The sequence below is a fragment of the Stenella coeruleoalba genome, assembly GCF_951394435.1.
Source record: "Stenella coeruleoalba genome assembly, chromosome: 1".
NCBI classification, from domain to species: Eukaryota; Metazoa; Chordata; class Mammalia; order Artiodactyla; family Delphinidae; genus Stenella; species Stenella coeruleoalba.
Window position 1 is genome coordinate 109,170,735 of NC_137169.1, and position 25,541 is coordinate 109,196,275.

At 44.5% G+C, this 25,541-nt stretch overlaps 2 protein-coding genes across 3 annotated transcripts in view; one reads left to right on the forward strand and one right to left on the reverse strand.

The window, feature by feature from the left end:
- The window catches only part of LOC307190216 (uncharacterized protein), a gene marked incomplete at its 5' end in the record, with an annotated part of 126,358 nt that overhangs the window by 49,639 nt on the left and 51,178 nt on the right, over positions 1-25,541 (forward strand). The window lies entirely within an intron of this gene.
- Positions 13,720-24,600, reverse strand: S100A10 (S100 calcium binding protein A10). Of its 2 annotated transcripts, none has more exons than XM_079924001.1 (3): positions 24,423-24,600; positions 17,062-17,224; positions 13,720-14,132 (listed from the first exon to the last, which is right to left on the reverse strand). In XM_079924001.1, the coding sequence occupies exons 2-3, from the start codon at positions 17,191-17,193 to the stop codon at positions 13,971-13,973; spliced, it is 294 nt and encodes a 97-aa protein (XP_079780127.1). In that variant the 5' UTR covers positions 17,194-17,224; positions 24,423-24,600; the 3' UTR covers positions 13,720-13,970. The 2 variants fall into 2 exon arrangements, with proteins under 2 accessions (XP_079780127.1, XP_079780128.1); XM_079924002.1 differs by lacking the exon at positions 24,423-24,600 and adding an exon at positions 24,271-24,405.

A 25,541-nucleotide genomic window follows, 5' to 3' on the forward strand; every position in this document is an offset into this window, starting at 1 on the left:
GTAATTGATTTTAGAGCTTTCTTCTTTTATAATATATGCATTCAATGTTACAACTTTCCCTCTAAGCACTGCTTTCACTGCATCCCACAACTTCTGATAAGTTGTGTTTTTATTTTTATTTAGTTCAAAATATTTTTAAGTTTTGCTTGAGATTTCTTCTTTGACACATATGTTATTTAGAGCTGTGCTTTTAATCTCCATATTATTGATTTGTAGTTTAATTTCATTGTGGTATTAGAGCAGTCATTGTATGATTTCTTTTAAATGTGTCAAGGTATGTTTTATGGCCCAGGATATGGTCTATCTTGGTGTATGTTCCATATGGACTTGAGAAGAATCCAACTGTTGTTGGATGAAGTAGTCTATAGATGTCAGTTATATCCAGTTGATGGTACTGTTGAATTCAACTATGTCCTAACAGATTTTTTTTCCTGTTGCATAATTGAATACAGTGCTATTATTATTTTGAACAATGTATTTTCTGTTAGATCAATTAAGAATAAGAAAAATAAAAGTTTTAATTTTACCTTCACTTACTCCATTTCTGATGCTCTTTCTTTCTTTATGTAGTTGCAAATTTCTGACCTATATAATTTTCCTTCTCCCTAGAAAACTTTTTTTTGTATATTTATTTATTTATTTGGCTGCGCCGGGTCTTAGTTGTGGCACACGGGATATCGCTGATGTGTGCAGGACCTTTGTTGCAGCATGCGGGATCTTTAGTTGAGGCACGCATGTGGGATCTAGTTCCCTGACCAGGGATTGAACCCAGGCCCCCTGCATTGGGAACGTGGAGTCTTAGCCCCTGGACCACCAGGAAAGTCCCGAGAACTTCTTTTAACACTTCTTGCAAGACAGATCTACTGGCAACAAATTCCTTCAGTTTTTGTTTGTCTAAGAAAATCTTTATTTCTCCTTCATTTAAAAAAATTTATTTATTTATTTTTGGCTGTGTTGGGTCTTTGTTGCAGTGCATGGGCTTCTCATTACGGTGGTTTCTCTTGTTGCGGAGCATGGGCTCTAGGCGCACGGGCTTCAGTAGTTATGGTATGCGAGCTTCAGTAGTTGTGGCTCACGGGCCCTAGAGTGCAGCCTTACTAGTTGTGGTGCATGGACTTAGTTCCTCCATGGCATGTGGGATCTTCCCGGACCAGGACTCGAACCCATGTCTCCTGCATTGGCAGGCAGATTCTTAACCACTGTACCACCATGGAAGTCCTCTCCTTCATTTTTGAAGGGTAATTTCACAAGATACAAAACTCTAGGATTTTTTTTTCCTCTGAACACTAAATATTACACTCTACTCTCTTCTTGCTTGCATAATGCTGGGTGTAATTCTTACCTTTGCTTTTCTATAGGTAAGGTGTTCTTTCCCTCTGGCTTCTTTCAGGATTTTTTCTTTATCTTTGATTTTCTGTAGTTTGAAAATGATATGCCTAGGTATAGTGTTTTGGGCATTTATCCTGCTTGGTGTTCTTTGAGATGCCTGGATCTGTGGTTTGGTGTCTCACATTGATTGGGGGAGTTCTCAATCATTGTTTCAAATATTTCTTCTGTTCTTCTCTCTTTCTTCTCCTTCTGGTATTCCCAATATGCATATGGTACACCTTTTTTAGTCATTCTACAGTTCTTGAATATTCTGTTTTTCTCAGACCTTTTTTTCTTTGCTTTTCAGTTTTGGAGGTTTCTACTGAGATATACTCAAGCTCAGAGATTCTTTTCTCAGCCATGTCCAGTCTACTAATAAGCCCATTCAAGGCATTCTTCATTTCTGTTGCTGAGTTTTGTTTTTTTTTTTGCTGTATGCGGGCCTCTCACTGTTGTGGCCTCTCCCGTTGCGGAGCACAGGCTCCGGATGCACAGGCTCAGTGGCCATGGCTCACGGGCCTAGCCGCTCTGTGGCATGTGGGGTCCTCCCGGACCGGGGCATGAACCCATGTCCCCTGCATCAGCAGGTGGACTCTCAACCACTTGCCACCAGGGAAGCCCTGTTGCTGAGTTTTTGATCTCTTTTCTTTTTTGCTGTTTCTTAGAATTTTTATCTTTCTGTTTACATTGCCCATTTGTTCTTGCATGCTGTCTATTATATCCATTAGAGTTCTTAGCATATTAATCATAGTTGTTTTAAGTTACCTGTCAGGTAATTCCAACAACAGTGCCATATTTGAGTCTGGTTCTGATGCTTGCTCTGTCTCTTCAAACTGTATTTTTTGCCTTTTAGTATGTCTTGTAACTTTTTCTTGATACCCAGACATGATGTACTAGGTAAAAGGAACTGCTGTAAATAGGCCTTTAGTAACAGTACTGGTAAGGTGTCAGGGGAGGGGAAGCATTCTGTAGTCCTGATTAATCTCAGTCTTTTGGTAGGCCTGTGCTTCTAGACTGTGGACTTCACACATACTTCTCAGTTCCTCCCTACCTCCCTTTAGGTGGAACAAGGTGGCTACAGTGGGCTGAAGTTTGGTATTTCCTTCTCCCAACTGTGGAAGGCTAGAGCCAGCTGGAGTTGGGTGTTTCCCTTGCCTCAGGTCAGTTAGGCTCTGATAAAACCCTAGCAAGTTCTGGTTTTAATAGTTTCTTCTGAGGACAGACCTTGTTAAGAAAAACAGAATGCTCTGGAGTATTTCATAATGGTTCATTTCTCTTCTCCCCGCTGGAAGCACTTTGGGATTTTTCTTTAATAGTCACTGTGAGAACCTGGTGGAACTTCAGGAGCTAAACTTTTTAGAAGTGTGGGGGCCTCCCAATGACTGGGCCTCCCTGGAGTTTTTGTCTTTCAGACTTGCCCACATTGAGCCTCCAGTAATTTATCAGTTACAGTTCAGATGTCCCTACTCTGACACTGATTCTTATGGATGTGTCTGTTCTAGTGGGTTGTGATTCTTTATATTCTCCTGTTGACCTATCCAATTTGGGGGGCGGTGGTTTTCCCTGTGACCTCACTTCTCCCATGGATCTAAGAAGAGTTTTGATTTCTCAGTTTGTTCAACTTTTTACTTGTTGTTAAGGTGGAGTGCTGACTTCCAAACTTCTTACATGCCAGACTGGAAACTCATGACTGTAATTTTTATGTTGAGTTTGAGCAGCCTGTGGAACATCCAAGTGGGGTTTTTACAATATTGATGGTAACTGAATGGGAGAAGAGGTGTGGTGAATGAAACTACCCGGGGCAGAGTTAATGTGGGAAGAGAAAAGGGCCGAGGCAATATCCTTAAGAAAGATCAACATTTAAGGAAGAAGAGATGCCAACAAGGGAGAATAAGAATAAACCTGAGAGGCAGGAGCAAAATCGAAAGAACGAGACCTTGTGGAACCCAAGGGGAGAATGTTTTAAAAGAAGGAATAGCTAACAAGAGTGAATCCTGCTGAAAGGTCAAATATATTAAAGGCTAAAAATTATCTATTGGAGGGAGTTTTTTGGTAGTTTAGGCGAAAACATTTTCAGTGGAGTGGTATGGACATAATATAGAGCAGAAAGAATTAAGAAGGAGGAGGTGAGGAAATGGAGAGAGCAGGTGAGATTAATTTTTTTTCAAGAAATTTGTGGAATATGGATCTGAGGGAGTAATTTTTTCTTCTAGTAGGAGGATTTAGGCATACATAAACACTGATGGAAATGAGTGGAATGAGCTGGTAGAGGGAGTGATGGGAAGAAGGTATAGAAGAGAGTAGATGACTGGTGGAGTGAAATCTCTTAGAGGTCAGGGAGGAGCTGAAAACTAGAGCACAGGAGGAGGGATTAACCCTAGGGGGAAGAGAGATGTCTTGTCTATCTGAAAAGGAGAAAGGCAGGAAAGAATCAGTGTGTGTTATATATTATGGCATTTAGTCATTACAAAACCCTACAGGGATGGATATTGTTTTCCCCAATTTTCAAGTTACCCGGCAAAGTTAGATAACTTGCTCACAGTCAAAAAGGAGAACCTAGGTCTTCTGACCCCTAGGTTGCTTTGAACCCAAACTGTGATGCTCACTTGTCTGCAGTGTTTTATAAGCTTAAGTTCCCCATAGGAAGTCCCCTGAAAATGACTAACATTTAGTTACTCCCTTGTTTTATGACTTGATAAGCTAGAATGGAAAGAGCTTTTACTGGCACAAATGTGCGGTGTCATTTGGTAGACATCTAGCAGAAGAGGCTGCCCTTAATTAATGTTTGACCAACTCAGTACCAAAGGTCTGCCTTTTCTTCCTGAGCAAGACTTTGCTAGAATAAAGAACCTTGCTTCTGCCTCTGTGTATGGCTGAGAAACACCAATATGCGTATTTTATATAATTATCTCCTTTATTCCTCCTAACAGTCCTGCCACTTGGATATAATTGGGTCTGTCTTACAAATGAGAAAACTGAAGCTCAAAGAGGTCAAGTAACTTGCCCAGGGCTACAGAGGAGGTGGTGAAGTAAGCGTTGAACCCAAGTCTTTGTGACTCCAAAGCTCTTGCTCTTTCAACAAAGCATTATTTTGTGTAGCTTGAGGGTAGGGAGGGACCTGCTGGTTGGAAGGTGAATTATGTGGCTTTATAATATTCCCTGGCATATAACCTGTCTACCAGGATTTTGTCTTTCTCCTTCCAACTTCCTAAACTTAAACTGAGAAAAAGTTGCATGACTAATAATAGTCAATATTTATATAGTGCCAAGCATTGTTCTAGGTGTTGTAGACATAGTAACTTAATCCTAGAGCAATGCTTTGAGGTAGGTTCTGTTATTGTCTCCATTTTACATAGGAGAAAACAGAGGGACAAAGAGGCTGAGTAACTTGTTCAAGGTTACATAGCCTGTAAGTAGCAAAGCCAGAATTTGAACCCAGAAGATCTGGCTCCTGAGTGTGGACTCTTAAACAATTATGATATTGCCCTGCAGGCTGGGACTGTTGGTCTCTAATGACGAGGATAACTGGACTTGATTCTCAAATCTGTTTTTCTGACTTCTTCCCTGTCTACTCAATAGTTATTTGACTAAAGGCATAGACTTCGGAGTCAGACCTAGGTATGAATCACAGCTCTACCACTTAAAAAGTTTTGTGACCTTGGACAAATTGCTTAACTTCTCTGCAGCTCAGTTTCTTCATCTGTAATGTGGGGACAATAAGAATACTCAACTCAAAGTGTTGCTGTGAGGATTAAATGAGATAAAGCATATTAAGAGCTCAGCAGATGCCTGGACAATAGAAAATGGGCAATAGGTGGTACCTATTCTTATCGATATGTCATAAAGTTGACAGTAAAGGCAGGATTTGAGCACAGGTCTGCTTGACTCCAGAGCCCTAACGTTAAGTACTGTACCAGGTACCTCCCAAGCATTCTCATCACAGGGCTCGCAAGCCCCTCTCCCAGGCTTCTGGGATGTTGTCAGTGGACCTCTCAATCTTCTGTCCACTCAAGCAGCTCCTCTGACCCCTCCCTCTTCCTGTTCCCACTGTGATGAGTGGTCAGTGCTGAGAAGGCAGAACCAGGCCTAGACTGAGAGTTGGAGGCCAGTGAAGGAGGGATAAGAAGGCAAAACCCTGGTCCATGAAGTGTAAGTGGAGGCCACAGGAGCAGCCAAGGTCACACACCTGACCCACAGTGTTGCTGACAGATCCCAGCAGAGAATGTGCAAAGTCTATGGGCTAATGCCAGATCAAATTCAGGATTTGGTTTGGACAAATCCTCGTATATAATGATTCACTGCAGTTGGGCTTCTTTTGGAAGTCTGCCACCCCAGCCCCCAGCCCAAGGGGTCAAGCTTGCATAGATTTTGAAGGTGCAACTAATACTTCTATTTTCCACCCATTTTAATGGGTCATCGAGTCCTGTTCCATTTTTAAAATACTTTGTTTTGTGTTCTGGTCCCTGGATCTGTGACCTGAGAATGCCTGGTGGGAGTGGTGCTGCCTAGGAGACTGCAGTCGTGTAGAAGGTTCTAGATTTTCAGGGTGGTCTGAGAAAACATAGATTAGGGAGAATCTCTGTTAAGGAAGGAAGTCAGTATTGTTAGCATGCAAAGTGTGAGTGTGCCTCAGTCCTAAAGTTGGAGCAGGGCGGTAAATAAGAGCATAAACAAAGAGGTCAGACATGGGGGAGACAGGAGAGTGAAGGACCCAGAGGGTCAGGGTAAATGGTGGGGGTCTAAGGGTAGAAGGGGTGTGAGGATGCTGGAAGCTTGCCACATGGGGCTGTTTGCATTGCATGGGGTGAGCCTGGCTGCCCAATGTGGGCTTCTCAAGTGGATCCTCCAAAGTGCTGGTTGTAGCAGAGGAAAGTGAACACCTGCCTTGTGTGTGTGTGTGTGTGTGTGTGTGTGTGTTGTGGGGAGGTATCCAAAAGGTGCAGCCAAAAGGAACACCCTGTAGGAGGGAATTTTCTTAGAAGTCCTGTGTTTTATGCTGAAGATCTGTTTTAGTATAAAATTGTTTTAAATGACACCATTAAGTAAAGTGGGTGCTCCAGAAAAGTGCTCCCTACTGAGGCTATAACTTGAGTACACTCTGTCGTTGACTGTCACCCAAAACCCCCTGGCCACAGTGTGAAGAAGCACAGGCTTAGGGAATCCTTAGCAGATCCTAATTATCTGCTGTTTATCGTATATATTCGGTGTGAAGAGTGGCCTTTGAAGAATAAATTCTTCTTCAATTCCAGTACCCATCCTCACTTTCGATATCATTCTGTCTGTTTGCATCCACCTCACCTTACATTCTTGCCTCGAGTACTCTAGTCTGAACCTTAACTTATCTTACTCAGATTATTACAATATGCACATAAAACCTTAAGAGAATAATGTGAAGCTTTGATTATTAAAACAATACATGTTTACTAAAGACAGGAAAGTTCTTTAAAATATTTTTTTAAAACAATGAATTATTTTTTAAAGTATAATTTTATTAATTTTTTGTATCTCTACATGGACTCAAATTCTAATGATACAAAAGGACACATAAATATTCTCCTTCCCAATTCTTGTTCCTGCAGCCATCCTGTTCTTTCTGGGAATCATCCAGTTTCATCAGTTTCTTGTATATTCTTTTTGGGTATGTTTTTTGCATATTTAAGTAATTATGTGCTTACATTCTCCCCTGTCATTTCTTCACAAATGGTCGTTTAATAGACACATAGACAGACAGATGCATACTCTTCTGTACTTTATTACTCTAATACTGTGTCTTGGAGACCATTCCAAATCAGCACATTGAGATCTCCCTAAGTGTTTTCACAGCAGTCCAGTGAGCAGTAGACTTGATTGGTAGGTCTCTAGTCTCTCCCACATCTGTTACTTGTGTCGCATTAATTGTGCTGAAATACCACTCCCTTGCTCAACACCTTGATGAATCCTACCAGCGGCCCCCACCCCCCATTAGCCGTGAGGAGGTCCGTGTCCATCCTCCATCTGACAGCACTCCCATCCCAGGTCACAGCCCTGCCAGGCTTCTCACTGCTCCTTCTTGCCTTTCCACGTTTTCTATGTGTTCCTTTCTGTTCTTCCCAGCCTTCCCTGCCCAAAGTGGATCTTCCTTTCAGTCCTTTGTGGCCAAGATGCTTCCTCCATGAAAGCCCCAACCCTCAGAGCTAACACCACTGATGCTATTTCTTTACCTCACACACTGTCATGTATTGTTGCTGTGATATGTACAGCTCTTGTTCCACCAGACTGTAAACTCTTTGCAGGCCAGTGACCACATTTTCTGTGTCGTTTGCTACTCCGGTAGTGCTTTAAATCACGTCGTTGAAAGGAAATTTTAACATTTGTAAAATTTGTAAGAATGCCAAGAAACCTGGCTCTGTGCGCTGACTCACCCAGGATTGGGTAGGACAGAGCAGAGTCCTCCCTGCTGAGACCAAAGCTGAATCATCTCCCTCCTCCTTCTAGAAGAACAGGCTTGAGGCTAAGTGCTATTAATGCTCATTAGAGCCTTGATGGATATGCCCAGAAGAGCTTGAAAGGGACAGGCTGAACCTTTGCAGGAAGAACCCGAAATGCAGGGGCTGCTCATTAACGTGACAAATAGGATTTTTACATTGAGCAGTACAAGTTCTGTGTCTGGAGAGCTAATTGAAATTATTTTTCCACCTTTGGTCAATCTTATTGAAAGGATGATGTATAAATGTTAAAGAAAACTTTAATAATACAACCATTTTTACTTTTACATAACTCTTCCAGACTTTACCCTAAAAAAATATAGGATAGGGACTTCCCTGGTGGCTCAGTGGTTAAGAATTGCCTGCCAATGCAGGGGATACGGGTTCGCTCCCTGATCCAGGAAGATCCCACACACCACGGAGCAACTAAGCCCGTGCGCCACAGCTACCGAGCCTGCACTCTAGAGCCCTTGAGCCACAACTACGGAGTCCGCACGCCTAGAGCCCGTGCTCTGCAGCAAGAGAAGCCATCGCAATGAGAAGCCTGCGCACCACAACAAAGAGTAGCTCCGGCTCACCGCAACTAGAGAAAGCCCGCGCGCAGCAACGAAGACCCAACGCAGCCAAAAATAAAATAAATTAATAAATTAATTTAAAAATATATATATAGGGTAGCTACAGTTGGAGTGAACATGCCATTTTGCGGGTAAATGGGACTCATGGTGGGAAACAAGGTGAATTCGTGTTCCATGGAGGCAGCTTTCTCACCCAGACCTTATGGCCCCATCATCTTGATTTTCTCCCTCTCTTGGTTTTGGCAGGACTTGGCAGTGGTCAATATTTTTCCTTCCTCCTCTGTTCTCAGAGCTTCTTAGAAAGACAAATAAGAATCCCCACCCTGCTTTATCTTTTGTAGCTGGAATGTGACTGGAATGTGAAAGCTAGAAAAAAAGTGGGTAGAACATTCACAAGAACACATTTTCTGCTGATTACCTCCTTTTAAACAAGAGGCTCATCTCTGTCTCCCAAAGGAGTAGAGATAACTCAGACCTTAGATTTGTAGAGTTTTTAATCCAGTGACCTCACACACCACACTTCTCATATCATTTACTATTTCCCAGTTATCATTCACTTATCACCTCCTACCTTTCCTGTGCCACCTACATGCACTTCCTTACGTGAATACACTCCATTCTAGCCTGCTGGACTGTGAAAGGCCTCCCAGGTGTTCTTTGTCTGGATATTACTTTGTGCTATCATTACCATGTCCAGAGATGCACCAGGGAAGAGCGGTTAAAACCTTAGATGGTCTAGGTTCAAATTCTGCCCCCACCACTTATCAGCTTGGTACCCTGGTCAAACCACCTGTAAAGTAATAGCACCTACCTCATAAGCTGGGAGGAGCAATGAGTTAATATTTGTAAAGCACTAGAACAGAACCTGGATTGTAGTAAGAACACTATTATCCAAATTTCTTCTACTCTTTGAAGACCAGATAAGATCCTACCTCTTATACAAAACCTTCTCTGACTAGTCTTGCCCAGCCCACAATGATTTCTTACTTTTTTGAATGTTATAACATGCAAATAGCATCTTGACACAGCTGCAGAATGGAATGAAAGAAAGAAAGAAGAGAAATAAAGAAAGAAAGGAAAGAAAGAAAAAAGAAACAAAGAGAAAGAAAGAAAGAAAAAGACAATATCTGAGTTCAGATCTTGACATTGTCACTGTGGGACTTTGAGGGAGTTACTTGAGTCTTAGTTTTGTCATCTGTAACATGGATATCATAATACCATAAGAGGGTTACTGTGAGGGCTAAATAAGATAATGTTTAAGAAGTAACTCATACAGGTCTTGACTCATGGTAGACCCTCAATAAATACACATGCGCTTTTTTTTTTTTTTTTTTTTTTTTTTGCGGTACGCGGGCCTCTCACTGTTGTGGCCTCTCCCGTTGCGGAGCACAGGCTCCGGACGCGCAGGCTCAGCAGCCATGGCTCACGGGCCCAGGCGCTCCGCGGCATGTGGGATTTTCCCGGACCGGGGCACGAACCCGTGTCCCCTGCATCGGCAGGCGGACTCTCAACCACTGCACCACCAGGGAAGCCCCTCACATGCACTTTAAAAAAAATACTATTTAGAATTTTGTTTCCCAGGTTGCAAAAGTAGAATTATTATAGAAAATTTAAGTAACGTAGCAGTGTGTAGAGAAGAAAATTAAAATAAGCTCATAAACTTCTTTTGGAAGACAACAATTTCCCAGGCCAGTAACTCCTACCTTGGAAACTAAAACACACGTGGGTATATTTCCTTTGGTCTTTGTCTGTGTGTGTATGCAGACACATATTTTAAAAAGGGAAGAATCCCATTATATACGAATTTTGCTGTCTGCTTTACTTTACATAGACAATTCCCCATCTTATTTAATATTCTTCAGTCATGGTTTTCATGAGTCATATAGTATCCCATGTGCATCTACACTTAACTTATTTAACCATAACCGTATCGTTGGACATGGAGGTTTTATTTGGGTTTTAACTATTCTAAAGAATGCTGCGTAAAACATCTTTGCATATGAATCTTTGTCACTATCTTTGATTACTTTGTTACGAGAAATGCTTAGGGATAGAAATATTGGATCCAAGAAAACACATCAGAGGATCCTGGTACCTACTGCCAACTTTTGCCTCCTCCGGAGGTTGTATAAATTACATTCTTACCAACAGTGACCAAGGGTGCCCATCACATCTCACCTTTGCCAATCCTCTGTTGTGTTGTTATTTAACTTTTTGTCTGTTTTATCTATTCACTTGCAACCCGATCATAATCTCTCCGAGCAGGCCCTGTTCTGCTTCTTTATATCTGCCACGGAACTTTGCTTGGTGTCATTCATATAGTCCCCCTCGTAAATATTTGCCAAATGACTGAACTTCTATTCACAACTATTCCTCTGTGGTTAAGAGCCAGAGAAGTTACCTGAACAATCACTTTCAAATTGGTCGAATTGAGAGAGAGGTTTATATACTTGCCCTTGGTCTCCCACTGAGATGAGTTGGATAGAAAAGTATTAAATCACAAGTAACTGGCTCATGGTCAGGGTCCAAGAGAGAAAATGAGGTGTTTTTCAAGGTCAGCTCTGCAGCATGTTTGAAACTGGCTTTCTGTACTGTTAGTTGTTCTTCCTTCACAGCTGGGTGTGGGGAGGGGCAGAATCTGCTTTTACAACTCAGCCGTGTAGCAGAATGAGTGGAATTTTCCAGATGGTTCCTCTTGATGACTGTTGGCATAATTGCAGCTTTGCCCCTGGGAGCCATTAGGCTGTGGCTCCGAAAGCCTGAACGGCTGTTTCAGCAGGTCAGGTTGTGGGAGCCCTGTGTTTTCGTTGGCATGGAAAGCCGTGTAGGATTTCAAACCATAAATAGCCTTTTAATTTTCCTTGTACTAGCTCCCTACTAAGTGCTTCAAGCAGTGAGGCTAAGGTGAGAAAAAGTATGTTATTGTCCACTTTCCCTCTCCTCTCCTCCCAGCCCCACCACACACACATCTCAAATACAGTGACTCAGATGATTCCCTGGCCAGAGCATCTGAGGCCATGTTCTGGGGATAATACGTTCCTTTAGAAATTTTTAGACTCTACAAATCCACTGTGAAGATGAATGATACTTCCTCTCTCCTAGCCACAGAGCCCTCTCTCCTGGAATAGTTCTCTTTCTGTTTTCAGGTAAAGAGGCTTAGCGTGTGAAAGCTTGCTATGTATTTCGGGACATCTGAGCCTATAATATCCCTGTGTTACACTTTCACCTCCCCATTTGCAAACTGAACACCAATTTTATAACACCCAGTAAACACAGTTGCCCCAGGATGCAGGTGGTGTAAACTAAAAGGGTAAATTTGGACTGATACAAGTTTGCCTTACTGGGATGGGCCAGTTTGCTTCTCTATTCCCTGTAGCTGTCAGAGGTTATCTTTTAGAGTCTCGTTTCCTTAGAGCAATAATCTCTTTAACCTACAGGTTGGAAGAGTTCTCTTATTTTTTTAAATTAATTTTTATTGGAGTATAGTCACTTTACAATGTTGTGTTAGTTTCTGCTGTACAGCAAAGTAAATCAGCTATATGTATATATATATATCCCCTTTTTTGGATTTCCTGCCCATTTAGGTCACCACAGAGCACTGAGTAGAGTTCCCTGTGCTATATAGTAGGTTCTCATTAGTCATCTATTTTATACATAATAGTGTATATGTCATTCCCAATCTCCCAATTCGTCCCACTCCCCCTTCCCCCTTTGGTATCCATATGTTTGTTCTCTATGTCTGTGTCTCTATTTTTGCTTTGCCAATAAGTTCATCTGTATCATTTTTCTAGATTCCACATATTAGCAATATTATACAATATTTTTCTCTTTCTGACTTACTTCATTCTGTACGACAGTCTCTAGGACCACTGGAAGATTTCTCTTAGAATTAAGAATTGTCATTGTGGCAGATATGGTGGACCAGCATGCCAACTCCTAGTGTGTAGAGGTTGGAAAATGTAAAACTTTATTTGCCAGACTCCCTTGCACATCACATCAGGTTTTGATGTGATTGAGTTTCTGGTAATGAGATGCACTTCTTTGATACTTGGATGTGGGAGCCAAGTCATGTGTGGAAAGAGGCAGGGTAATGGGTACCCATATTTGGTAGTGTGGACTGTGCCATGGGTTGTGTGGTTCTGGAGCTGCTAGCTTTAGCAACGGCTTCCCAGTTCAGCAGGCAGCTTCCTGAGCCAGCAGTTCCCTTGGGGGCCCAGTTCTATAGCACGGGTTTGGGAATCACTCCTCGAGTCAGTTCTTTAGCTGGCCAACTCCGCTCCTCCATTTCATATCTTGTAGTAAATCCTTCTCTTTGTAAACTTTCTGACTGATATAACTCTATAGCAGCAAAGCTATCCGTTAACTATAGCTAACAAGATAAGTTGTCTTACCTTGTTCATTTGTTGGCTGAGACAAAATAAAATGGTTGGAATTTTATCTTTGGCCTTGATTTTATTACAGATATCCTTTCCCCAAAGATAGTTTTGGACTATCCTGTTCCCTTTTGCATGCTTTTCCTTGTGATGGTGCATGACCTTATATTGAACTTTCCCCCAGAGTTATATTGATGTTTCCATCTTCATTGACCTATTTAATTGGGACAATTTCATGTGCCAATTAATACCTCATCTCTCCATAAAAAATATAGAATACTGTATTATTAATAAGCATAGCTATTTAATAATAGCTATGGAATGCATATCTGCTGAAGCTTGTAACAGACACAGAAAGGGCTGGGAGAAACATTCTGCTATTTATCAAGACATAAGTACTGGCATTTCATTTTCAACAAAAAAGCACCACCCCATTATATTATAAATCATGGCTAGCCTATTTCCTGACATCTTAGTACAATCATGGCATCTCATGACAGCTCTAAAAACGTTAATGTTATATTGTTAGAGGCATCACACTAGACTGATTTTGATTAGTTGTCTTATGGAACTATTCTTACCCTAGTTTGCTGAAACTTTGCTATGAAAAATGGACTCAGACATCTCAGGCATACAAAGTGCTGGTTGGAAAGGCACTGATTTAACTGGGCAGGACTATGCTCAGGAATTATAAAGGTGGAATATACTCTGAAGTGCCTTCTTTTAATCCTTGGAGTTGTTGTCCTTCAGCTAGGAACAGCTACAGGGCAGATCAATTTGAGAAGTTAGACTCCAAGCCTGAGTGGAGAGTGCTTTCCCATTTTGCAGGTTCTGTGGAAAGAGCTCTGCCTTGCGCTAGATGCTTAAGGGCATGTGGGCTCTTTGTGAATGAAGCAGGGAACAAACATTTCTGAAGAAGAACAAACATTCTGTCTCAAATTCAGAACTAAAAAAGGAATTTGTTTATTGAGGGCAAGGGGATGCAAGCAATATAAAAATCAAAAGCTTATCTGGCTTTAATTGACTTTTCTTTCTCTGCTTCTCAAGGTGGAGCTGGATTTTATTTGTACATTTTCTAAGGGTCCCAGTCTGCTCAGGAAATCCTTATACAGGGGTAGCTGTGGGGCAGATTCCTTAAGTGACCCTTTATGAGAATTCTTATCAGGGTGGGAGTAATTGCTCAGTGCTGCCTACTTCTTTCCCTTCTGCTTCATGTGTACTACAAAATAGTCATTGCACGCGATGGTGAGCCCAGCGATTAGTGAAAAGAAGCTCTGGAAGCCCACTTTGCCGTCTCGGCACTGGTCCAGGTCCTTCATTATTTTGTCCACAGCCAGAGGGTCTTTTTGATTCTGAAAAAAAAAGACAGAGGCAAGAAATACGAGTCAATGGTTGCAATGATGAGCTTCTTTGATTTGTACTGCTGACAGCTATATATATAATCTCCTAATTATTTGAATTCTTGCTTTAGGTCATAGTGATCTTTGGAGGTCGTCTAAATGTATTTTTCTGCTTTGAGGGAGCATTTCAGTAAATTCATATTTATTTCAAGCTGGGAAAGAGGTTTCCATGGCACTCTTTTATATAACTCCATTCTTTTTTATAACTCAGGGACTAGAAACAGCCTATTTCTAGAAAGAGGAGATTCAGTGCCAGAGAAGGGAGACTCACGACTCTGAACTCTCAGTCCACTTAGAAACCAGCATGCCCTTCTGACATGCTTTACTTACAGTCCAACTGTTACAATTTTCAAAATCACAAAATTCTGTCTGAGAACCACCCCAAATTCCCCCATTTTTTAGTTTAAACTTATATTCTCTTGACAAGCTTTCATTCCTGAGAGCACGGTCAAGTCCTTAAAGAAGGAAACTCCTATGAAAGACCTCATGCGATTATTTAGGGAGTAACTTTCAGATCATTGTTCTATGGATTTTAAAGAGGTGTTAATGATTCCCTGGGGTGTGTTAGGTTTAAAGAGTTCAGGCAGATGGTCCTCATTTCTTGGCACAGCTGAGGCCAGTCTCGGGTGGCTTCATATCATATTAGCCAGGTGACCTAGAGTAAGTCACACAGCTTGGTGGGCCTTTGTGTAACAACTAAGAATTGAGGTTGGACTAGAGTGTTTCTAAGATTGCTTCTGTTCTTAATAAGTTGGTCAATCTATGCCATCCTATACTCTTTGCTGGATGTACTCTTTGTTTTACACTGGATGTACTTCAAAAGCAGTATGTGTGATGGAGTTATAAAACTCCCCATGATTCTCAATGCCTAGCATGAATACATGGAACTAAGATGAGCAGGTAAGATCCCCTTTGTTTTTTCTTTTACTCTGTTTTCAAGGTGATTGGCTTGATCATTCCTTTTCGTAGTGATGATGCTTAGAAGTGGGAAAGTGTGATTTCTCCTGTAGGGTCCATGCCATCAACCAGAGGGAAATATGGCCCTTTACAGGTGTTAAAGGACTCAGGTAAAATATTTATGAATTTCATTGATTGTATAAATGAGTGAGGGAACTGATACTCAGTGTCTCAAGTGTGCTGGATGTTTATAAACTGCACTCAGAAATCCCTTAAGGTAAAGCAGCATCTCCTACACGCCCTAAGCAACCAACTATAACCTGTCTATGCAGCTACATCTGCTTTTGGTGGGTTTCAGTTAATTCTGGCCTTAACCCCAGCTTCCTGGCCGTGGTCAGGAGTGAAATTTGGATGACGTAAGCGGTCAACTTTAGAAACAAAACGATCTGTGAATGCAGCGAGTGTGGGTGTGCTTGGAATTATGACCCCATGCTTAGAATAAATTATACTGCCATGTTCAGTACTTGGTACTGAACACTTTATGTTTACCAAGCCACAAAGCCTTTAGGGAGGAAGGATCTTCGTCTCATGTGATATCATCCTGGCTTCTAACTTATGCGACAACACAATTAATGAGTGTTCAGAAGTAGACCGAGAACGCCTTTGTTTGTGTGATGGGCAGGTTTACAATGAGCACATTTTGTCCTTGAATTTTATGCTTGCCTGGAAGGGTCACAGAAAGTGAAAGTGGTCTTGGAGATAATCATGTCCAGCCTCTCATTTTCCAGAGGCAGGAACTGAGGTACAGAAAGCTGAAGCAACCTTCCCAGTTAGGGTCCTGGTCTGGGGCTCTATCACAGAACTGTACAAAAGCAGAACAGCTGTATCCTCTAACTCATTCTGGGATAGAATTGTGGTAACTGCAGCTCTGAGATACTAGTGAAGCTATTTATATCTGTTTATCTGACTGGTATTGATAACATGTAAATCATCATGTACTACAAAACCCTATGTTTAATGAGTCAGGAGTCAGGGGCTTGATTAATGCTGTTTACCAGGAGATGACAAGAGGCAGAACCCTGTCTTTTACCATCTCCTCCCTTCACCCTTTAGAGGCTAATGCACACCAAACACAGTACTGATCCCTTCAAATGACTCTGGCTGTGGCAGGGAGAGAAGGGCCTGCATTTCAATCTAATATTTTGTTAGGCAATGTTTCACCTTCAGTGAAACACAACAGCCGTCTCTTGAGGGCCTATGATGTAAAAGGGCAACTGTGCCTTGTTGCCTAATGTCCTGAGTGATGTATCTGAGCTCATGGCAGATCCTCTTCTGGTCTTCACGGACCCCTCGATCTGTCAAAGGTGAGGCATAAGCTCAAACTGTGCTCCTGTCTCATTGCATTTTCAATGTGAAAAGAAGTTATTTCTGGAGTGCCGCTTGGCACTCATTCAGCAGATACTTGACACCGTTGCTTTAGAGCAGTGTTGGAAAAAAATTTTAAAGCCTTTATCTAAAGGGATTTAATTCAAGAAGGGAGATTCAAGTTGCTCAAAGTGGATGTGACCAGGATGTGGTACCTCCAGTGCCAGGTTTATGGACCCGAGGGCAACAAGGCAACCTGGTTGATTACTCTGGTGAAAGGCCTTCTTTCCTGCAACTCTGTCTCAATGGACACAGATGACTCCAGATGGATTCCTTCTAACACCTTGCATTATGGTGATTTGTGTGTAGTCTCATTTCACTTCCAAACTGTAAGCTCCTTGAGGGCAGGGGCTGTGTCTTCTTTACCTTCTGTTTCCTCCCCTAGTATCTTACAAACAGTAGGCATTCAATAATGTTTAATAAGTAAATGAATGAAAACACCTTTCTAGTAGTGACTTCCACAGGGAAGGGCTAGAAAGAGGAAGGGAAAGGAACTAGGGCCCAGAAGCATTGATTTTTACATCTGGTTCTGGTTCTTTCTGAGCCTTTCAACACTTACTTCCAAAAATCCAGGGAACTCCTTTTCCATGAGTACTCTCAGGTCCTCCTTTGTTAAGTAGCCTTTATCCCCAGCAAACTTGTGAAATGTGAACATCATGGTTTCCATGGCGTGTTCCATTTGAGAGGGCATTTTGGTGAGGTCTGTTGGAACCTATTAAAGGCTGTAAAGAAACAACTTACATTAACTTTTTTTTTTGCGGTACGCGGGCCTCTCACTGTTGTGGCCTCTTCCGCTGCGGAGCACAGGCTCCGGACGCGCAGGCTCAGTGACCATGGCTCACGGGCCCAGCCGCTCCACGGCATGCGGGATCTTCCCGAACCGGGGCACGAACCCGCGTCCCCTGCATTGGCAGGCGGACCCTCAACCACTGCGCCACCAGGGAAGCCCTACATTAACTTTTAAGTGACATGAATTATCAGTCTTTTGAGAATGATTGGAAGAGGGTGATAAGCTCATTCATTCAGTCCTTTTCAGCTGTAAAATTCAATGGATATAAGGACCAGTTCACTCAGGTTTTATGCCTCCTGCTGATGGAAATAGGCAGTTTAGGTATTGGTGCTCTGAATAAGGGATTTATCTAGTTGCCTGCTAATTTTGCATAAATCACCTAATGAAGAATAAAAACACTAATTATTTGGAAAAGCAAGATCAGTGCCCCTCCTTTTAACTGACAAAGCACCTACTGAAAGAACAGACGTTTCTCCGTTTCTCTTAGCGCTGGTAAATGGCACTCTTCACTATGGATATGGCTGAATACCAACAACCCACACAATCAAGCCTGGTTAATATAAAAACTTCAACTCTCCAAGCTTAACTAGGTAACCTTGTTCAGTCATTCTAGGGTTTAGAAATCTGCTTAAAAATGAATTTTGTCTCCAGAGTATGTATTGGCCTCACTGCGTGGCTTGCGGGATCTTAGTTCCCCGACCGGAACTGAACACAGGCCACTGCAATGAAAGTGCTGAGTCCTAACCACTGGACCGCCAGGGAATTCCATGTATTCTTTTTTTTTTTTTTTTTTTTTGCTGTACGCAGGCCTCTCACTGTTGTGGCCTCTCCCGCTGCGGAGCAGAGGCTCCGGACGCGCAGGCTCAGCGGCCATGGCTCACGGACCCAGCCGCTCCGCGGCATGTGGGATCTTCCTGGACCGGGGCACGAACCCGTGTCCCCTGCATCGGCAGGCGGACTCTCAACCACTGCGCCACCAGGGAAGCCCACCATGTATTCTTTACTAAAGTTCTGAACTTGTTATTGATTGTAACAAAGACATTTGCATCTTTGGTAGTAACATGCAGTTGCCCTACCCAAATAAAAGCTATCCAAAGCCCATTATCTACTTCCTTGAGAAGGAACAAGTAATAGTATATCCTAATTCCTTTGGGGATCTGATATACTTTTGGCAGCACTAGACAAAAGAGCTACTCTCACAGTCTGGGGTGCAGTGGGAAAGGAAGAGCTTTTCATTGTGAATAGTTTAAAACAAAGTTAAGGGACGTCCCTGGTGGTGCAGTGGTTAAGAATCCGCCTACCAATGCAGGGGACGTGGGTTCGAACCCTGGTCTGGGAAGATCCCACGTGCCGTGGAGCAACTAAGCCTGTTTGCCACAACTACTGAGACTGCGTGCCACAAGTACTGAAGCCCACACACCTAGAGCCTGTGCTCCGCAACAAGAGAAGCCACCGCAGCGGGAAGCCCATGCACCGCAACGAAGAGTAGCCCCGCTCACTGCAACTAGAGAAAGCCCACCCGCAGCAACGAAGACCCAACACAGCCAATAAATAAATAAATAAATAAATTTAATTTAAAAAAAAAAGAAAGAAAGGAAAGGATGTGTCAGATCATTATATTCAGGTATAATAATCTAGGGGCATATGTCTCATCAAGACCCAATGCCTGGTACTTAATAGGAGCCCAATGAATCTTGCTTAACTGGAGAGCATGCTTCAGCCAGAATGGAGTAGCTTTGGCTAACACCACCTAAAATCACTACTGGATAGGAAACAGGTGAATTTGAATAGAGACTGTAATATACCACTCAAAAAAAAAAAAAAAAACACAAAAAAACCCATCAAGAATAAGTTTAGAGCAGAGACTGAAGGAGAGGCTGGCAACTTCCCCTGAAGAGTCTCAATAGGAACCGGAGACATGCTTTCAGTCTGGTTCCTTCCGCTGACACATGCATACTCAACACAGATCCGTAAATGCTGTCTGCTACAGAGAAGGTGGAGTTGGTAAACATGAGGATTGAAAAATTACACTTTAAGAGTCAAAAGTTCTACCCCTTAATCCCCAGAAAAGTACAGAAATCAGCATGCCAAAGAATGCTATACTCTGGAGAATGCTATAAACCAGAATCTGGCATGATTCATCTGGAAAGCAGTTCTCTTGGAGAGAGCAGCCAATTCAAGGTCCACTGTGGGATGAATTCCAGGGGAACCACACCCTTTCCCCTCTCTCCTGACACAGCCAGGATCTGGCTTCAGATGGCAGTGGGCTTAGAGGGAGTCAGCCTTGCCTGGATTGGCTCTGGAAGTCCAGCAACATAAGAGAACTGAACTGAATGAGTCACCTATGGGAGAAGGCTGTGGCATCCCACCCCAGTTCTGAAATATCTCAGGAAAGGAGTCAGCCACCACAGAGGTTTAAAAATACCCGTGCCCAAGCTCAAGTGGCAGAGCACTTCACAACAAATGCCCAAAGATCCCAGATACTGGAACTGGCTGTGGGACACCTAGTTCACATTCTTCACAGGGCAGAGCAGAAGGAAAATGCACTGCAAAGCCAGAGAAGTAAGAAAGGGAATACAGCAGGGTAAGGACCCCTAAAATAGGAAACAGGCTAATTTAGGAACCTCTAAGAAATACAGCTTGTAAGCTGAGGAAGTCCTGGCCACCCCTGAATACCTTCTTCAAGAGAGTGAGGCCAGTCTTCCTCTAGTGAGCACTCAGGTCACTCCAAACCCACCCCAGGATTGTCTATGCTCATTATGAAGTTACAGAGCTTTCCTGCCCCACTGGATCTCCCTCTGCTGTTTACTCAGCACATGGGCTGTGGACACCGCAGTCAGCACAGACTCCCTGTTTGTTCTGCAATAAGAATGTAGATCAGGGGCTACTCAGGAGGTCTAAGGTTGTGAAAGTGAAAACAGCTTTGAAAACCAGAGATGACCACCCTCTCATCAGTAACCAGGGCCCCTGAGGGCACTGACCTGGGCTACGAGCAAGTTATTCCGTTTTGAAGGTGAAGCAAGTACACTGGTTTTAAAGTGAGATGAAGGAAAAGCGGAAGATGTGATTAATACTGTTCTTTCGGCTAGTGGATGAATCATACAGCTCTTCCAGAGTGCAGCGGTTGACCTACTGAGTCAGCCTGCCCGGCCCTCCCATTTTGGGCGGGGCTTGCCCGGCCTGGGCTGACAGAAGCACTGACCATTGGTTGCTAAAGCAGCAAGCAGTTCAGGGACTTGAATTCGCCGTTTCCACCGCCCCGGAAGAGTCCCACCCCGGGACTCTATAGCTTCTGGCTCGGAAACACTTCCAATGGATAGCCTTGGGCCTGGGGTTGAGAGGCCGCAGCGTCCTCTCTGTTACCCAGACAGCCTACTCCGGCACCTGAAACACTCCATCCAATCATTTGCCCGTCTCTCTATCTTAGATTTAAGTTCCTCTACGTTAAGAACTGTGAATTATTCAGTTCTATCCACTAACAGCTAAATAGTGGTTTAGTGTTTGCTAATGAGTGAATGAATCAATCAAACAATTCCCTTGGCTGGAGCTGAGGTGCAGGTGTGATTACCGGGTCTGGGCTGAAACCCTTGAGGCTGGGAGCTCTGTGGGAGGAGGTGAGGGCTGGGAAGGGCCAGGAAAGGGGCGGCCTATGAATGAACCGCAGAGTACATTCCATAGCAGAGTACATTCCATAGCGGAGGAGAAAACGGTGTGTCCTGCTAAACAGGTCTGGTCACCCAACACGACCTGACTTTTCTTTCTCTTCTCAGTTTTACCGTTTTCTTGAGTTTTGGTTTATCCCATTTTACTGCTCTCTCACTGTGAGCTCCACAGGCTCTAACTAATTCATCATTCACTCACCTTTTATTGAATCATTTTATTCTGATGTCTGTATATCTCCTACACAGGTCTGAAGAGTGGAAGCTCACGTGTCTTTCTTTGTGTAGTTTTCTCTTCCGAAAAGAATTCTGAGCTTTACAAATTTACAGTGGTGGGAATTCAATTTTCCATTTTTTCTGTTCCTTCACCAAGCACCTACTTTGCATGACCCTGTCACGGTGTTAGGCACACGTGGGTGTGCTCTCCACCACCTCTATCCTGTGATGCTTGCCTCTGGGGAGTTCACCAGCTAAGGTCATACTATTTTAAAATATGTCCTGAATTCTAGTTAACTGTGTTCGTTTCTTTCCACACTAAACTGTGGGCTCCAGTAGCAGGGTCACATAAGCTAGCACCCTGTCCTCAGAGCCTGCTCAATGAATCAGTAAGAAGGAAATTGACAATAATGTAAATTTTGATCCTTCTGGGAGTAGCAGGGAAGTAGGAGGCCTCCTTAGAAAAGTGTCTGCTCCTAAGTAATACCAAATGTTTGCTCTGGACCCATGCCCAGATCCAGGCCATAATTTCAAAAAGGAGACTTCCAAAGAGCAAGAAGTCTGATCTGCTTTGCTCTTTTGTGTCTTGTCTATACCCTACTTTTCTTACAGCCCACCCAGAAAACAATTGGCAGAATGTCGGTAAAAACAAACATCTGTTATCTAAAATGTGTTTTAGGTTTCCTTCCTTTTGCTTTGAGGAATTTAAGAAGAAAAAAATTGGGGGGGGGGTGGGATGGGGAATTGAACCCAGAAGGCATTCTTGATTTGATCCCTAAAAGAAATTCAGAAGAAGTGAGTGGAAGCAATGAATCTGATCCAGGCTGTCTCTCCCACCTTTCACCAAATGTAAAACTTTCCCACTAAAAAAAGTGAGCAGCAAAAGAAAAGCTCCAGATGCAATTCAATAGGAGAACTCTGAAGCCGTCTCTACCCTAAAAGAGTACATCCAGTTTTCCTTGAAGAGTTGTCAGGCATCACCAGAACGGCAAACAATAGCCACTGTGACAACTGCTATTAAAACCACCGAAGGGCTAGGAAGTGCTGAAACTTGTTAAAAATAAGCAAATTCATTCTTTTTGCTTTTGATGTGAGATTCCTAAATTGTTGAGTCCCGGGAAAATGAGAAGCTTAAGAAAGATCCTAATAAAAAGATCAGTCTAGCTTTCCCAGCACTCTGAGTGCTAATCTGCACATTATAACTCTGAAAGGATTCCATTGTTTCCCTCAACTTTAAAAGACTAGACTGGATCAAGGCCATACCAAGTGGGTAGTGCTCTAAAAAATTCACATTTTTGGAGCTGTCCATGGCAAGCAAGGAGGCACTCAGTCTCAGCTCCACCTAGCGCAAGGCCTGACCTCACTGGAGTGGCTGCTGGAGAGGCTGGACAGGGGCCAGACACGGAAGGAAAAGGGGCCATCTGATGTTGTATGCAGGAAAAGCCAGGGAAGACCATCACCTAGAAGTCAGGGTGCTATGCTCAGTAGACCCTCAGGAAAATTTGAAGAACCAAAATAATCTCCAAATGGTATATCAAGGACCCAGTGAAGAAAGTAGCTTCTGGCTGTCAAGGAAGGAATACATCATTTGGAAGAGATGATTAAATAGAAACTGGAGAGGAATCTGTGGGGGCAGGGCTGATGAAGAAATTCCAGATGAGTTATATGAACTCATTCCTGCCCTAATGCCTGTCATTACCTTTTGCAATTTGCTGAAACACGCTGGAGGCAAAGATCATTGACAGAGTGTTGAGCCTGGCCTCACCTGAGGTGCAGGATATAAAAATCCACTGCTGCAGGTTGAAACTCAGGCTGCAGGGGAAAGAGCATCTGCAGCAACTGCAAACCTCTTAACGGGAAGAGCTACCTCCCAAATAAAGCCGGGGCAGCCTGCCAGCAGGCATACAGGCCGATAACCCAGCAGCAGTTCTGCCACGGCCCTACCAGTCTAACTGCTGTCTTCACCCACAGTTCAGTCAAGAAACCTCTCCTTCAGGTTGCGGGCCAAGTCCTGGTGTGACTCACTTCCTCTTGGAAAATGCCCTCTAAGATGGCACAGTTCCCCTTTTCCTTCAGGGAGTGTTCTGTCTGAACCATCTGCAGAGAGGATCTGGAACCATCCGGGCCACACCCACATGGGCTTACAACTGAGTCACAGGCCTCCACTAGGAGAATCCGGGAGCCCTTTGTGCTAACCACGCCCTGCAGAAAGCTCCCAGCGAAGGGGGTGGGCTTAATGTATTCCAGAGTCCGGCCCAGGGCTCGGCTGCGCCTGGCACGGGGCTTGCTGCTCTGCTTTCCCCACCATCCCGGCCCAACAAGGCAGATTCCGGGTTTCAGTTAGGTGGAGTCCGGCCGCGGCTAGAGAGTGTGGTATCCAGGCCTGGGGGAAGCGCCCCTCCTCTGGCCAGGCTCAAATTGTGACCAGGTACCTACAGCTCATTGCACTGGGACAGATTAGTCTGGGTTAGAAAATCCTTCATTAAGCCTGCTCTTCCTCTATCTCTGTATAGTTCCACTTGTTTAAGACAGCAAGAAGGGATCCCTTTCAGTACAAAAATCACTTCACACAGGTTTCACATGGGCTTCCCTCCCCCTCTTACCCCCACCCCTCAGCAAAACTGCGTTATAAAGAAAACTAATAGACTTTCCTCCCTCGGTCGGCAGTAAGAACCTTCCCGTCTAGCAGACAAACAACAGGAAGCCCAACCTGAAGCATCGGGGAGAGGGGCTGAGGGGTGTCCTTTGGGTAGGGAAACCGCCAGCCCTCCCCGAGCCTGCACGGGCCGTCCATCTAGGAGGTGGCTACGAACATCTGGACAGAGGTCAGCCTGCAGCCGGAGCACACAAAGAAATACGCCGGCCAGGACAGGGGGCCAGAAGCGGGGGTTCGGGTAACTGGGGAGACTAGTCGAAAAGTAGGAAAGTGGGTGTAAAAAAAGATAAACCGAAAGGTAGGAGAGAGCAGACCCCGGGTCAACCAAAACGGAGGTACAGTAGTGAAGGACAAGGGCTCCCTCCCGCCCCCCCCGCGAGGATCTGGGGGGTCGCGCCGGGGCGGGTCGGGGACGCTGCTCGCCAGGCCGGGGTGTGGCCCAGATACCTCCCCATCTGCAGCTGATCCTCGACCAGGCCCCCCGGCGCCCGGGACACCCGGCGAAGCCAGCCGGGCGAGCCAGAGCCGCCGATGCGGGGGTTTCCACGGGCGCGGGGTCTGGGGCTGGGGACCGCCCGGGACCGGCGGGCGGAACTCACCGTGACAGGAGGCGCGGCGGGGACGCTCGGCAGGCGGGGGTGCTCGGCTGGCGGGGGCGCTCGGCTGGCGGGGACGCGCGGCCAGTGAGCAGAGCGCCGCGGGCTGGGCGCCTTAGTAAGTGGGGGCGGGGAGCGGGGGAGGCAGGAGGAGCCTGGGCCGGTGTCAGGGCCTCCGCTCACCCCACCCCTTCTCCTCCCTCCTCTTCCTGCCCCCGCACCCAACACTCACACCCCGGGCGTAGCGCACACACCCTTCTTTCGCTGTGCGGAGGAGCCTCGCTCCAGGGCTCCACACCGCCCCCAGTGAGAACAATACTGTAAACTTCTCTTCCTACTCAAATACTCTGGAATATTTTAGGACATCCCCACCCTCGGCCATGCCCTTCCTCTCGGGTTTGGTTTTAGAGAGCGAATGAGTGTGCAAATCCAAGAATCCAGCCATTCTGCGGGTGGGGCGCGCTGGCCCAGAACCAGATTGTAAGCGCTCGTCCGTAACCTACGGGTCTAGGAATTATTTTCTAGATGATACTGCAGGGAGGGGCTCGTGGAGTCCTAACGACCGCGAGGGCGTCAGACTTGGTTGATTTCAGATAAGGCCCTAGGAGGTCAGTTGGGAGGGTCTCCAAGGCCTGGGCCCCCAGTCCACGGGCAGCTCTCAGAGAAGGCGAGTTCCCTGCCGGCGCCTGCTCGCGGAGTGGAGGGGGGTGGTTGCCGTTTGGTGGCTAGTCAGCTCGAGGGCGTTACAAACCCTTTGTTGAACTGGAGATTTACCCCTCTTAGTGTGAATGGTTTCTGTCGTAGTTGATATTGTTAAAGCCTGTTTCAGGGTCTCCTTTTTTTGTCCTGAAATTGGCCTGTTTGGTCCTCAAACTCTTTAGAAGAAATTTAGAGAAAACCTAAGTGTTTCCTAGCTGACGCTATTCCCCCCGCCATTTTTTTAAAAAAAAAATTTATTTATTTGGTTGCACCAGGTCTTAGTTGCAGCAGGAGGGCTCCTTAGTTGTGGCACGCAAACTGTTAGTTGCGGCATGCATGTGGGATCTAGTTCCTTGATCAGGAATCCAACCTGGCCCCCTGTACTGGGAGCACGGAGACTTATCCACTGCGCCACCAGGAAAG